The sequence below is a fragment of the Macaca thibetana genome, chromosome 1 (genome assembly GCF_024542745.1).
Source record: "Macaca thibetana thibetana isolate TM-01 chromosome 1, ASM2454274v1, whole genome shotgun sequence".
In the NCBI taxonomy this organism is placed as follows: domain Eukaryota; kingdom Metazoa; phylum Chordata; class Mammalia; order Primates; family Cercopithecidae; genus Macaca; species Macaca thibetana.
Window position 1 is genome coordinate 52997506 of NC_065578.1, and position 16438 is coordinate 53013943.

The 16438-nt window shown below is 40.7% G+C and overlaps 2 protein-coding genes and 1 non-coding gene across 3 annotated transcripts in view; 1 reads left to right on the forward strand and 2 right to left on the reverse strand.

The window, feature by feature from the left end:
• Positions 1-16438, forward strand: part of MRPL37 (mitochondrial ribosomal protein L37) — a 911410-nt gene that overhangs the window by 448219 nt on the left and 446753 nt on the right. The window lies entirely within an intron of this gene.
• The window catches only part of NDC1 (NDC1 transmembrane nucleoporin), a 67616-nt gene continuing 58977 nt past the window's right edge, over positions 7800-16438 (reverse strand). The window contains exons 17-18 of the mRNA XM_050803088.1: positions 14517-14677; positions 7800-10350 (exon numbers count right to left, since the gene is read on the reverse strand). Coding sequence (XP_050659045.1) covers positions 10287-10350; positions 14517-14677 — 225 coding nt within the window. The 3' untranslated portion in view covers positions 7800-10286. The remainder of the gene's footprint in view (positions 10351-14516; positions 14678-16438) is intronic.
• On the reverse strand, positions 13201-13336 carry LOC126945359 (small nucleolar RNA SNORA58). The gene has a single exon (XR_007722427.1). It is a non-coding gene; the product is annotated as a small nucleolar RNA SNORA58 (small nucleolar RNA).

A 16438-nucleotide genomic window follows, 5' to 3' on the forward strand; every position in this document is an offset into this window, starting at 1 on the left:
CATGCCCTTCCATGAAGTCAATATACTGCCTCCTTCCCCATTACCACTATTTGACTTCTATTACCATTAAATTCCACCTGTTCTCGATATGCATATAAATGTCATCATACAGTAGATACTCCTTTGTGTCTGGCTTCTTTGGCTAGTGTCTGTGAGCTCCATTCACATGGTTACATTTAGCAGTAGTTCATTCTTTTGATTGCTAAGTAACATTGCACTGTAAAAGTATAGCACACTTTATTCTACTGTTGATGGACATTTCAATTGTTTCTCATTGGGGACTATTGTGAAAAACCCTGCCAGAGGCATCCTAGTAAACATGATTTTGGTGGGCATACGCACTCATTTCTCTTGGACATTTACCAATGAGCAGAACTGATAGGTCACCGGGGAGGCACATGTTTAGCTTTAGTAGATATTGCCCATTTTTTCACTCCTTCCAGCAATTATATGAGAGTTTCAGTTGTTCTGCATCCTCATCAACACCCATTATTATCAATCCTTTGATTTTTAGCCCTTCTAATGGGTGTGTATTAGTCTGTTTTCACTCTGCTCATAAAGACAAACCCGAGACTGGGCAATTTACAAAGGAATGAGGTTTGATGGAGAACTCACAGTTCCACGTGGTTGGGGAGGCCCCACAATCATGGAAGAAGGCAAGGAGGAGCTAGTCACATTTTACGTGGATGGTGGCAGGCAAAGAGAGTCTGTACAGGCAAACTCCTGTTTTTAAAGACATCAGATGTCATGAGACTTATTCACTATCATGAGAAGAGCAAAGGAAAGACCCGCCCCCATGATTCAGTCATCTCCCACTGGGTCCCTCCCACAGCCCATGGGAACTATGGGAGATACAAGATGAGATTTGGGTGGGGATACAGAGCCAAACCATATCATTCTGCCCCTGGCCCCTCCCAAATCGCAGGTCTTCACATTTCAAAACCAGTCATGCCTTCCCAACATACCCCCAAAGTCTTAACTTGTTTCAGTATTAACACAAAAGTCCACAGTCCAAAGTCTCATCTGAGACAAGGCAAGTCCCTTCCACCTATGAGCCTGTAAAATCAAAAATGAGCTAGTTACTTCCAAGATACAACAGGGGTACAGGTATTGGGTAAATACAGCCATGCCAAATGGGAGAAATTGGCCAAAACAAAGGCCTTATGCGAGTCCGAAATGCAGTGGGGCAGCCAAATTTTAAAGCTCCAAAATGGTATCCTTTGATGCCATGTGTCAAATCCAGGTCACGCTGATGTAAAAGGTGGGCCCCCACAGCCTTGGGCAGCTCCACCCCTGTGGCTTTGCAGGGTATAGCCCACCTACTGGCTGCTTTCACAGACTGGCATTGAGTGTCTGCAGCTTTTCCAGGCACATGGTGCAAGCTGTCAGTGGATCTACCATCCTGGGGTCTAGAGAATTGTGGCCCTCTTCTCACAGCTTCACTAGGCAGTGCCCCAGAAGGGGACTCTGTGTGGGGCCTCCAACCCCACATTTTCCTTCTGCACTGCCTGAGCAGAGGTTCTTCATGAGGGCCCAACACCTACAGCAAAATTCTGCCTTGGCATCCAGGTGTTTCCATACCTCCTCTGAAATCTGGGCGGAGATTCCCAAACCTTAATTCTTGACTTCTGTGCACCCACAAGCTTAACACCATGTGGAAGCTGCCAAGGTTTGGGGCTTCCACCATCTGAAGCAACAGCTCGAGCTGTACCTTGGCCCCTTTCAGTCATGTCTGGAGTAGCTGGGATGCAGACACCAAGTCCCTAGACTGCACACAGCAAAGGGAGCCTAGGCCCGGCTCACAAAACCATTTTTTCCTTCTAAACCTCCAGGCCTGTGATGGGAGGGGCTGCCACAAAAGTCTCTGACATGCCCTGGAAACATTTTCTTCATTGTCTTGGTGACTAACATTTGGCTTCTCATTATGCAAATTTCTGCCGCCAGCTTGAATTTCTCCTTAAAAAATGGAATTTTCTTTCTTATCACATTGTCAGGCTGCAAATTTTCCAAACTTTTATGCTCTGTGTTCCTTTTAAAACTGAATGCCTTTAACAGAACCCAAGTAACCTCTTGAATGCTTTGCTGCTTAGAAATTTCTTCCACTGGCTGGGCATGGTGGCTCACGCCTGTAATCCCAGCACTTTGGGAGGCCAAGGTGGGTGGAATCACCTGAGGTCAGGAGTTACAGACCAGCCTGACCCATATAGTGAAAACCTGTCTCTACTAAAATTACAAAAATTAGCCAGGCATGGTGGCATGTGCCTGTAGTGCCAGCTACTTGGGAGGCTGAGGCAGGAAAATCACTTGAACCCTGAAGGTGAAGGCTGCAGTGAGCTGAAATCATGCCACTGCACTCCAGCCTGGGTGACAGAGCAAGACTCCCCCTCAAAAAAAAAAGAAAAAAAAGAAGAAGAAATTAATTCCACCAGATACCCTAAATAATCTCTCTCAAGTTCAAAGTTTCACAAATCTCTAGGGCAGGGGCAGATGCTGCCAGTCTCTTTGCTAAAGCATAAACAAGAGTCACTTTTGCTCCAGTTCCCAAAAACTTCCTCATTGCCATCTGAGACCACCTCGGCCTGGACTATATCATCCATATCGCTATCAACATTTTGGGCAAAGCCATTCAACAAGTCTCAAGGAAGTTCCAAACTGTCCCACATTTTCCTGTCTTCTTCTGAGCCCTCCAAACTGTTCTAACCCCTGCCTGTTACCCAGTTCCAAAGTCACTTCCACATTTTCGGGTATCTTTTCAGCGCCTCGCTCTACTGGTACCAATTTACTGTATTAGGCTGTTTTCATGCTGTTGATAAAGACAAACCCAAGACTGTGCAATTTACCAAGGAAAGAGGCTTAATGGAGAACTCACAGTTCCACGTCGCTGGGGGAGCCTCACAATCATGGCGGAAGGCAAGGAGGAGCAAGTCACATCTTAGGTGGATGGCAGCAGGCAAAGAGAGAGCTTGAGCAGATAAACTCCCATTTTTAAAGCCCTCAGATGTCATGTGACTCATTCACTATCACAAGAATAGCACAGGAAAGATCCACCCCCATGATTCAGTTATCTCCCACTGGGTCCCTCCCATAACACGTGGGAATTATGGGAGCTACAAGATGAGATTTGGGTGGGGACACACAGCCAACCATATCAGGGTATGTAGTGGTGTCTCATTATATTTTAAGTTTGTATTTTCCTAATAACTAAGGGTGCTTATTTCTCTTACAGGCCATTGAGATAAATTCTTTTGAAGCACCCATTCATCTTTTGCCCATACTGCTTTATGTACTTAGAGGCTATATAAGTTGCATTAACATTTAGAACTGTATCATATTGGCCAGGTGTAGTGGCTCACACCTGTAATCCCAACACTGTGGGAGGCCGAGGCAGAAAGATCACCAGGTCAGGAAATGGAGACCATCCTGGCTAACATGGTGAAACCCCGTCTCTATTAAAAATACAAAAACAATTAGCTGGGCATAGTGGCGGGCACCAGTAGTCCCAGCTACTCGGGAGGCTGAGGCAGGAGAATGGCGTGAACTTAGGAGGCAGAGCTTGCAGGGAGCCAAGATTGCGCCACTGCACTCCAGCCTGGGTGACAGAGTGAGACTCCGTCTCAACAACAACAACAAAAAGAAAAAGAACTGTATCATATTAAATGAACCTTTTTTTAAAAAAAAACTTTTATTATTTTGAGGTGCCCCTATTTATCTCTAGTAAGGCTTTCTGTCTTAAAGTGTACTTTGTCAAAAACTTACATTAGCTATAACAGTTTTCATTTAGTGTTTGCATGTTTATCTTTTCCTATCCTTTTACTTTCAACATATCCATCCTTACAATGAAATCTCTCAGCTATTGTTGAAATCTCTCAGCCTGTTGAACTCTCTGTTATTGTTTGTCTGAAAAAAAGTCTTTATTTCCCCACCATTTTAAAACATTAATGCTGGGTATAAAATTCTAGGTTAGCAGAGTCCTTTCAGCACTGCAAAATGTCCATTTCGTTGTCTTCAGTTGTTTTTGTTGAGAATTGCTGCTTATTTGAAAGTGGCCTTTTGCCAGGCACAATGCACCTGTAATCCCAGCACTTTGGGAGGCAGAGGTGGGATCACTTGAGCCCAGGAGTTCGAGACCAGCCTGGGCAACATGGTGAGAGTCTGTTCCTATAAAAAATTTAAAAATTAGCCGGGCATGGTGGCACATGCCTATAGTCCCAGCTACTAGGGGGCTGAGGTGAGAGGATTGCTTGAGCCTGGGAGGTCAAGGCTGCAGTGAACCAAGATCTGTCACTGTACTCCAGCCTGGGTAACACAGCGAGACCCTGTCTCAAAAATAAAAGATAAGTGGTCTTTTTTCTCTCTACTTTGAAGTCTTTGTCTTTGGTTTTCAGTGCCTTTACTATGATGTAGTTCAGTGTGGGTTCTTTTTATTTATCTGTTTAGGGCTCATAAAGCTTTTTCAATCTGTGGCTTGATGTCTCAAGTTTGGAAAGTTCTCTGTTTCGTATCTTCAAAACTGCTTCTGTTCCATTAGATCTCCCTCTCCTTCCAGGATTCCAGTTACACTTACACATTTTTTCACTGTATCTATTTTAACCTGTCTTCTGCACTTTAATATTTTTGACTTTCAAAGCTCTATTCTGGATAGTTTCTTCTGACCTATCTTCAGCTATGTCTAATCTGCCATTCAACCTACCCATCGACCTCTTATTTTTAGTTATCCTGTTTCTGTTCTAGATTTTCTCCATGGTTCTATCAAATTTCATATAAATGTTTTATAAGTACCTGACCAAAAATTACATGGTATATGTATAGTTTCCAGTTCTCTAATGAATTAGAATTTTTAGTCTCATTGAATACAGCAGTAGTAACTATTTTAATATCTGATAACTCTCTCATGCGGAGTCCCTATGGATCAATCTATTGTCTATTGCTTTTGTTGGTTCTCATTCATGTCGTGCCATCTCTTCCTGAGCCTATTTTTAAAGGTGTGTAGACACTATATTTGAAAACTTGTTTACAGATGTAATTGAGGCCTAGGGTGTTGTGTTCCTCAGAAAGAATTTATTATAGCTTCTGCCAGGGCCTGGAAATACTGGTAAACAGAGATCATCTCAATCCAATTTAATGAGGATTCTCCCTCAACTAGTTTATGGCATCTACTTCCTCTTCATCCTTCCTCCTAAGATGAAGCACTTTGGGGTCCCAACCCAAGGCAAGGGGATTTGCCAGCTCCTCTTTGCAGGCCTTGAATCCCAAATTTTGTCCTCTGTCTTGGGAGGCTCTGGGAACTGCTCCTACTCTCCATCTCGTCCTGATCAACAAAGGTAGGCTTGTAGAAGCTATGTTGGCACACCATGGCCTTGTCCCTCACGCCTAATTAGGCCCTTGGATACTTCATCCATTTGGGCTAATTTCTTTCCATCAGGAATTTGGTTGGTATTCAGAACCAGTTGGTCAGTCTCTATTACATTGTAAACTCGGGAGCTGGATGGAATGTCAGAAAGCAAGGAGGGAGAATAAAACATATGTGCAGAAAATAGCTGAGGAGGAGACCCTGAGAGCTCTTCAGGTTCTTCCTGGGGTCTGGAATCTATACTTGTGCTCATCAAGACTTTCCTGTGCCCTCAGAATCAACTCTCCTTTCTATGCTTAACCTAATTGAGGTAGAGGTTGTGTCCTTGCAACCAAACATCATAACATAGTTAGGAAGAGACTAGCGTTTAATTTTTTTTGTTTGTTTTAAGACTACACACCACTGTTACTAATGGCTTGAGAGGTAAAAGGATAACCCAATCAACAGTAAACACATCTTCAAACGACTATCAAGGTCAAAGTCTGATTTAGAGATCACCTTCGATTGTTTCTCCGCCAGGCATTCTATGGGACTTCCAGAACCACTTTACCACCAGAATCACTTACAAGGCACACTCAAAATCTGGTAAAATACATGTGAGCAGGGAGAGCATGAGCACTTGAGGGTGGTCCAGCCACATAGCTCTGCAAAATGAGGTGGGTGACAAAGTGGGCTAGCACCAGGACATCTAAGGACATGCTATGGTTAATGATAATGATGGTTAAGTTCATTCTAAATAGGACTAAATGGGAAGTTTGCCAAAAAGGAAGAAATTCAGGTAAAGGGACCACGCACCAGCACACAATAGTGTGAAAAGGCAACCCATGTCATGTCACCTGCTGCAACTTCAAGATAAGTATCTGAACACCTGAGCATTGCTCAGCATTCCTGCATTACCTAGAGATTTAACTGTACTCTTCAAGCTTTTCAATAACTGAATCAGATGGAAGAACTCTACAGCAAATGATAGTTCATATTGCTTCAGACACTCATCTGAGAGAACACATTAGCAATCCACTAGAACAGTGGTTCTCCAAGTATGGTCTCAGGACGAGCAGCGAGCAGCGTCAGCATCACCTGGTGATGTGCTAGAAATGCAAATTACTGGGCCCCACCCTAGACTCACTGAATCAGAAACTCTAGGCCAGTGCAGTGGCTCACACCGGTAATCCCAGCACTTCGGTAGGCTGAGGTGGGTGGATTGCTTAAGCCCAGGAGTTTGATACCAGCCTGGGCAATAGTGGGACCTTGTGTCTACAAAAAATAGAGAATATGGCCAGGCGTGGTGGTGTGCAGTATGATCCTAGCTACTTGGGAGGCTGATGTGGGAGGATTGCTTGAGCCTGAGAGGTCAAGGCTGCAGTGGGCCAGGATCATGTACGTCACTGCACTCCAGCCTGGGTGACAGAGAACAAGACCCTGTGGAAGGATAGAAGGAAAAGAAACTCTGGAGGTGGGGACAGTGAATCTGTTTTAATAAGCTCCTCAAGAGATTCTGATACATGCTAAAGTCTGATCTAGAATAAACCCTTCTCACAATGTGATTCTGCTTAGACTTTTATTAAAAACTAGATCTCTTGGGAACCAGCTCAGACCTTTTGAAGCAAAATCTGCAGTGTCGTGGAGCCCAAATTCCACACAGCTACTAAGCACTCCTGGTGATTCTGATGCACAGGTTTCAAATACCACCCATTAGATTATAAACTCCTCGAGAGCAGGGACTGTCTTGTTCAGTTTACTTCTAATTGTTGTGCCGTAAGAGACACTCAGTGAAGGTTTGTGAATGATAGCTAGTTCCACATCAACTTGCCCATCATGACAGCAATTTGTGCCAAGGCTGCTTAGGAGCATGGCAGAACTGTAGAGGTATGTGTTTATCCATCCCCTTTCTTGCCCTAATAAAGATTTTGCTTACTTAAAAACGGTCAGCAGCTTGTTAAGCATAGCTGGATTGTTAACTGATGAATGAAAGTCATCTTTGTTTTAAGCGATCTGGTTGTAAAGAAAGATAACTATGGGTTGGGACAGCTAGAGGTAGTTTGAGGTACCTCAACTACCTAGAGGTGAAGTTCAGATTAATTTAAGCAACGTCGACAGACGTAACTGTTAGCCTAGGGGAATACGATCCGTTTGGAAACGCTATTTTGGCAAGAAAAGAAACTTCTGTTAAGAGATGGCTTTCAGCACCTTCACCCTTTGTTTAGTTTTGTCAGCCGAGACAACAAGGAATGAGACTTTCTGAATTCAGGCTCCTTAGAGTTACCACGAAACCCACCAAATCAGTCTAAGCTAAGGGCAAAAGCTGACTTCTCAAAAAGTTCAGCTCTTTTAGGTTTTATAAGCAACAACTCTTGAGACTAAACTGAAATGATTAAGGAAGCATCACCACCACCACCCCCGCCCAGAAATTAAATAATTGACCTTACAGACACACATATTTCAATTAATGTTCCATTTTTTAAAATCACCAATTTATTTTTCTACCTAATCCAGTATCAATGATATACAAAAGGATATAAACAGACTATCATGAATATTTATAGGATGACACACCAAACAATTACCAAGGAACAAATCCTGCAAAATAACAAATTGTTGCTTATCCATGTCCACTCAACTGTACAAGGTTTATTTCTAGGACAATTTCCCAGTTCTCTGGGAAAGAAGTTCTGTGGATTTATACCTTCCATAAGGGTCAAGCAAACATGCTAAGAGCTGATACCATCATGTTTTTATACTAACAGCCGAGAAAGGTTTTTGAAGAACTCTCTCTTTCAGACCAATGTTACAGCATCAGTGGGCTCACAGACAGGATGTGACTTCATCAGAGGAAATGCTTCTCTCCTCTTGGTCTCCCTAAGGTCCTCCTCCTAGTACGCAGGAGGAGCTCCCCATAATAACACCCTAGTTCCAACAGATGGTGTGTAGATTATCCACACACAATGGGAAAAAGAAAACCCCCTTACCTACTAAATAGAATACAGATTTGGGGAGGCAGTTTCCAGATCTTCAACAGGCAGACATTATGCGGCCTGTATTTAGTACACAGCATATTCTCTTGAGAGAAAACAGGAATGAACATTCTCAGAAACATTCACATTGCTCATCAAATGTAGTTTTACCCAAAGTATATAGGAAATGGCAAAAACCTAAACCTAGCTGGACATTTTATACAAGTAAGTCAAAGTTCAAAGGAATCATCCTATCTTTATTCTCAGAAATCCAATGGGTTGAATACCACAGTTCTTCTTTAATGGAAGCAGAAGATTCGAGTCCTTGTCTCCCAAAATGCCTCAGCCAGGGTCAGCACAGAGAGTGGAATATAAAAAGCTTAATTGTGTTAATACATGGAATACAACAGTTCTCAGTCAACCTAGCCACAATTTTCTGTCTTGGCCATCTATAAGAAATGACTACATTTGAAATTCAACTTTCACATTCAACAAAAGAAATCAATTCAGCTTCAGACACAAAGCAAAACCAAAACCAAAAAACAAATGGCAATAGCCTACATATCTAAACACTTGACAATCGGGGAACTGTCCCACAGAGATACGCTCAAGGCCAGTAGCACCCATTTATAATTTGGCATGTACTGGTTGAAGCGGCAACAGGACCCAGAGCTAAAATATTCAATTATAAAGATATAATAATACATTGATGAATCAGACAAAAATAGACATATATGATACCACATTAAAGATTCATATACAATACTGTGCTAACTTTAAATAAAATATTTTGGGACACTAGAAGGAAAAGAATTACAAAGGAGCATTTCAGTCCAAAGCTAGTCCAGTGAATATCTATGACTAGGATTTCCAATCTTTGATCTCCAAAGAAGCTGATCTAATAAATTCTAACAATACTTTGTTCACATTTGGGACACACAGCATACTTCCAAGTACAGTAATCCCTCTGACGTTTTGGTTTCACTTGCTATTTGATGACTAAGTTGTTTCTGACTATAAAGATCTTCCTATTTTAATTAGCCATTTAACACTACAGAGGCTGCTCCCTTTGAGAGACCAGACAAGTTTCACAGAATTTGATCTAATGAAGATGAAAGGTGGGGAAAAAAGGGAACATTTCCTGGGTTTTTTTGCAAACCTTTTTCTCTTGCTTGAAAAACTCTGCAATCACTTAATGTTTTGTTCTGGAAAAAGAAAGCAAAACTAGCTGGGAAAATACCCATACATTAATACTCGGTGTTTACTAGCATGATACAAAATAAATTCATAGATGTCAGTCAATTGTTTCTTAAAGATCAAATGTGAATTTTTAATCTTGTAACTTAAGAACTGAGTTTTTCCACATTCCTTTATATAGAGTTAGCATCTGTAAACTGAGACCCTTTTTTGGGTAATCATACAAATTTAATTTGTCCCTGGAAACAAAAACACAACCTAACAGATTAACAAAATATGTCCTTTAGACAATATTTTTTCCGTGAATTTTGCTGCACTATTACCATTTTTATCCTTCAGTAAATGAAACTACACTTAAAAAGTTTATGTATTTTGAGTTTACAAAGAGCTAAACTCTTAATTAAGAAGACTATGAAGTCAACCTATACTCATTTCAGAACTGGCTTCCCTCTTTTCAAAAGTAAATTCTAAAAGTTTTTTAGTTATTATTATTAAGTTATATGAGCTAGAGACATTTCGACTGCCTTCAATGCTTCTGTAAAATTGAATAAAGATTTTATTATACCACACACACAAAAAGCAATTGGTACAGAAAAGGCCGTTTTCAGTTATTCTGTTGAGAATTTCTTTCCATGATTTCTCCCATTAAAGTATAGTTTTCAAAGCAACCACCACGACAAAGGAAGCATCTAATTAGTCCGTTTTCTTCTGATCCAAGAATGCTGAACATTTACTGTCCCATCTGTAGTTGTATCAGCAGAGTAATGAACACAGTTTATATTACTTAACTATTCTTTGAACTCCAAGAACTGTTGAAGTCTTTTCTGATGTTCTGCAGATGCTTGCACAGCACTAAATGAAACATAAATTCAAAGCATAAGCTTTATTTTACATTAAGCATATTAAGTGAACCACAGAGCACAGAGTCAATATTTTTCAAAACAATTAAAAATGAATAGAAATCTTCACTTCTTTAGTATTTCTGAAAAAGCTGGATGAAAAGTCTTTTTAATCTAATGAAGAGGAGGGCTTGTATTCAGTAATGGCATGCTTCTATCTTCTAAAAGACCAAAGCAAATTAAGACTGACAAGTGAAGGCATTGACTTTAACCTGCTCTGCGATGGAACCTGCTGTGCAGAGTCCCAGGCCTTGCAGTAGATTTTCTGGATTTTATTATTTTATTTAAACCAGATTCCAACATTATCTTTGAGCTGCAGAGTATCTGAACTGCCTTCAATACAAAATCCTTTAAACTTAAATGTTTGGTTAAAACACAATAGATTCCATTAATTACTTTCAAAGGTAACAGCTTGGTGGTTTAGATTTACTTCTCCCTTTGAACATAAGTTATGTTTTAGATGGGAACACTGAGTTCTCTCTCCACCCTCACTATCACAAAAATGTATTACCTTGACAAAATTAGGGCAAATATATACTGAAACTAGTATAACACTTCCTCTTAAACTTCTGGGCAAAAATTGAATATAATGAAAGATTCCGGTTTTCTAGTTCTTGAATAGGTCACCGCTTTTTAAAGTGCCAAAACAGTCTTATTTTAATAATTTTGTTATGAATCGTCCTAAAATGTCTTATAGACATCTTTACTTTCTTGAACCATGTACCCTCTAATTGAACCATTTCAAGTATTTTACTGCACAAAGATGCCCTCTAGGTGCTAGTGAGGCTGTCTTCTCTAATTTAATGGCTCTGAAACTCTCTCAAACACCAAACCTGTGACTTTCCCATGACATTTCTCTCTGCTAGCAGGTAGTAAAGTGTCCCTTACAATTTACTGTTAGTACTCCTGACTCTAGTAGCAATCTCTGCTCCTCAAATACATTTTGATATGGGCTAGGCATGGTCGCTCACACCTGTAATCCCAACATTTTGGGAGGCTCAGGCAGGAGAACTGCTTGAGCTCAGGAGTTTGAGGCTGCAGTGAACTATGCTATGATCTTGTCACTGACTATAGCCTGGGCAACAGAGCAAGACCCGGACTCCAAAAAAATTTTTTTGATATGTTATAGGCTGGAAAACCAGAATTAAATTAGCCTAAATTAGGAGTAAATGGGAGGTGGCAGGGAATGGGGAGATGTAGGTCAAAGGATAGAAAGTTGCACACATGTAGGATGAACAAGTCTAGAGACCTAATGTATAACATGAGGACTATGGCTGACAAAATTGTATTGTACTAGATATTTTTGTTAAATAAGCAGATTTTAGCTGCCCTTGACATACACACAAGAAAGTAACTATGTGAGATGACAGACATGTTAATTTACTTCACAACAGTAAACATTTTATATGTAAACCCCATGTTATACATCTCAAATATACACAATACAATTTATCTTTTAAAAAATGAGTAAATAGTGTTGAATGTCTCCAATGAGTAGCCTGTGTTTGTTAGCTGATTTTCAGAGCTCAAGAGCTAACTTCATTTATACCTAGTTCTCAGAGGTAGAGCTTTGAATAGTGAATAATCAGGTATTATACAGTAATAAGTATCACGATAATGTAGACTGCACAGTGGGCTTTACCTATGTATGATCCATTTTATCTTCACTAACAACAAATGAAACCAAGTGGGTGTGAGAACGCTCCCTTTCATGGGGACATAAGCTGTATCAGAAAGATTCAGAAGTTAGGGGAAACACCAGTCTATTGGTTAGGAGTACAGACACTATAGACAGAACCCTAGGGTTAGGAAGATTTGCATCTGAATCCTGGTTCTGCAACTCACTACCTGCATAATCTTGGGTGAGTTACTTAAAACACTAGGAAACTTGCTCACAATCACAGATAGCCATGATGTAAGCAGACAGAAATCCAGATATTTTAACTCCAGATCTAACATTCTTTCCACTATACGACATTATCCTACATTTGTACAAATAGCCTCCACTGATTTTATCAACTTTGACGCATATATAAAATATGGCTCTTTTCAGAGAAAAGAAACTAAGGCAGAATTTCCTTCTCACAATTTTTATTTTATTTGTTTATTTATTTATTTATTTTTGAGGCAGGGTCTTGCTCTGTTGCCCAGGCTGGAGTGCAATGGTGCAATATTGGCTCACTGCAACCTCCACTTCCCGGGTTCAAGTGATTCTCCTGTGTCAGCCTCTGGAGTAGGTGGGATTATAGTTGCCTGATGCCACACCCAGCTAATTTTTGTATTTTTGGTAGAGAAGGGGTTTCATCATGTTGGCCAGGCTGTACTCAAACTCCTGACCTCGGATAATCTGCCCGCCTCGGCCTCCCAAAGTGCTGGGATTACAGCCGTGAGCCACTGCGCCCGGCCCATTCTCATAATTTTTAATCAGTCATCTATATCTCTTTTTTTTTTCTTTGAGACAGAGTCTCACTCTGTTGCCCAGGCTGGAGTACAGTGGCACGATCTCAGCTCACTGCTACCTCCACCTCCTGGGTGCAAGCGATTCTCATGCCTCAGCCTCCTGAGTAGCTGGGATTTCAGGTGAGCACCACCACACCCAGCTAATTTTTGTATTTTTAGTAGAGACGGGGTTTCACCATGTTGGCCAGGCTAGTCTCAAACTCCTGACCTCAGGTGATCCGCCCACCTCAGCCTCCCAAAGAGCTGGGATAACAGGCATGGACCACTGTGCCCGGCCTATAGCTCTTTCTCATCTAATAAATCCCTATGCTCCCCTTTTCTTCTTGCCGTTTTTCCCCCAGGGCAATGTTACAGTCCTGCTATTTATCCAGCCACTGATTAAGCTGGCTAAAGCTGGCAGGAACTTCAAATTAATCTCGCATACAATGTCCCCCCTGCCTGGCCATGAGCACAGTCAGGCAAGGTCTACGGGTATGCCCTTCTCCTTGCTTTTGTTCTATCATTAATATACGTCATATTTATTTCATTCTTTACATTCATCAGTATTTTCTGAATGTGTCCTACATATTAATTTATATCTTGGAGGGAGTCTAGTGTTGTAGATAAAGATGAAAGATTTTTAAGAGTAAGAAAGACCTGATTTCAGGTTCATGTTTGACATGCACTAGATTGTGCTATCAGGCAAGTTTTAACATCTCTGTGCCTCAGTTTTCTATCTGTACAATTATGATAATTTCTACACTTCACAGGGTATTTGAAAAGAGTAAATGAAAAAACATAAAGTTCTAAGTGAAATGTCGAATAGCATTATCTGATAAAACTTTCTAGAATTAGGGAAAGATTTGATACTTCTGTTATCCAATACATTAGCTACTAAACACATATAGTTATTAAGTACTTCAAATGTGGCTAGGGTGACTGACAAATTGAATTTTTAACTTTATTTAACTTTAATTTAAATTGGAAGTCTTAAACTATTCATTGATTGCAAACAAAAACAGCAGAGCAATCTCTCATGTCTTCTAAAGTTCATTTACAATTATGATAAATACAAATATAGTTTAGTTACTAAGCTAGTATCCCTCATCCTGCCTAGCTAGATCATTTCACAAGAGGAAAGCAGTAAACATCAATAAAACTAAATATAAACAGGCTTGGCATTTGTGGTTTTCTCTCTGGTTCTGTTTCTCAAGGTGTTGTGATCTGTCGGTGTTTTTCCAGCATGAATCACAAAGCACCAGGGATTCATTTCTGGAATACTTTGCTCACCCCAAGTCTTCAGTTTGCTGACCAAGATATAACAACAGAATTGTTTTAATACACTTTTCTGGAAAGGTACCCGGATTTTCTGCCCTTTTTTCTCCCTTAAGGATCTTTTGGTAATTAAAATATATATATATATATATATAAAATTAAATTTGCTGCATTTATAACTTTCTGTCCTCTTTTGTCCATTTGAAAGAAATCCCCAAAGCTTTAGGATAGGCCAAATATTAAAATATAAATATTAAGTCCACATCCAAGCTGTAAGTTCCCAATGAGAATCATCGAGGTCCCAAGAGAACACTTTCAACACATGAGCCTCATCATTCCCACACCTGTTTCTAAGGAAAGTTCCCCAGAAGGGGTCTCATCATGGATCAAAACAGGTAAACTTACTTCAGATGTTCACCAAATGTAGTAGTTATTCGATAGATGGCAGTTTTTAGTGATGCTCTGAATGCAAATCTTAATGTTTTATATGAAGTGTCCACAAGGCTTCCTGAAATCCGGGGTGGTTTACTGGAAGCATGAGGAAGCTTAAAGTACTTGTCGACTGCCTACACCAAGAAAGAAAACACATCAGTTTAGATTATAGAGAAAGTCAACCTAGGCCATGTGCTGTGGCTCCCATGTGTAATCCCAACACTTTGGAAGGATGAGGCGGGAGGACTGCTTGAGCCCAGGAGTTCCACCGTACTCCAGCCTGGGCAACAGAGATCCTGTCTCAAAAAAATTAAATTAAATTAAATTAAATTAAAAATTAAAAAGAAAAAAGTCACTTTAGTCCAAAGAATTAAGATTTGAGATAGATACAAATGGATATATACAGAGAGATATATACATATCTACGGATATGCTATAACACATTTCTTATTGTAGATCACAGTCAAAATAGTTTTCATAAACAATGCAATAGGGAGGCTCAGCTACTATGACAGCTACCAGGCCCCCCACAAATCCAGACTTGACCTCAGAAATGAAGCTATCATTCAATAGCCTTGAAAATGCAAAGCCTGAAGCCAAACACCGATGTCCTACTCTGCTTATGATGTGTGACAGGCAGGAGGAGCTTTATTAAAAGACCTCAGCAAAAAAAAAAGACCAAACTTTACACTTTACAGAAATAGCTATTCACTAAATAGTTTATCTTCCTTTTCAATTCAAATAAGGCATTTATGAGCAATGACAGATGATACTGTTACATCATGAGGTCCCCATGGAAAAATAAACTGACAAGATATAACGGTATAAGCATACTATTTATAGTTATGAATGTAACCACCAAAAGAACTGAAAACAAAAACAATTAAAATTATGTTTGCCAACATGTTCTTAATTTCAAGAGCTCTTTAACATCATCTGTTCTTTTTTTTTTTTTTTTTTTTTTTTTTTTTGAGACGGAGTCTCGCTCTGTCACCCAGGCTGGAGTGCAGTGGCCGGATCTCAGCTCACTGCAAGCTCTGACTCCCAGGTTTACGCCATTCTCCTGTCTCAGCCTCCCGAGTAGCTGGGACTACAGGCGCCCGCCACCTCGCCCGGCTAGTTTTTTGTATTTTTTAGTAGAGACGGGGTTTCACCGTATCAGCCAGGATGGTCTCGATCTCCTGACCTCGTGATCCGCCCGTCTCGGCCTCCCAAAGTGCTGGGATTACAGGCTTGAGCCACCGCGCCCGGCCCATCTGTTCTTTTTTAATAGCATCCTATTTTTGTTTCAAAGATGCAATATCCTTTATTTCTGAGGATTCTGATAGCTTTTTTGTTTTTTAGTTTCTTCCAAGCTGATTTTCCCCCTTTGTTCCTTTTAGTCTCTAACTTCTGCATGAGAGACTTTCCTCAGAAATCTAGCGATCCTCGCTCACAAATGCAAGTGGGACCTGCTAAAGAGCTGAGCACCAATTATAAGTGCATGACTGGGAATTACAGACAAGGGGCTTCACAGTGGGTCATCTGCAGGGAATTTTGCAGGGTGAACCTTCAACTCAGTCACGTTACATCTTTCTTCCTGGACTGGTCAGAGTGCCCAAAGAAAGTTTTCCAGTATCCTGACTACAGGGCCTGGCCCCAGTGTTCTGAAGCCAAGAACACCAGGGCTTCTGAACTCATCCCTCTTCTTTAGTACAGCACCCACAACTCCCCCAGACTGGGTGTTCTACTCTCTCTTAAAGGATAAACCTCAGACTACAGTGGAGGAGGAGCAATTACCCCACAGCATAGGATCTAGGGATCTAACTAATTTTCATACAGCTCTCACCCAAACCTCTTTATTTTGGCTACCTGTCCCTTCACCCTTGGTTCTTGAGTTACTTGTGCTTCTCCCA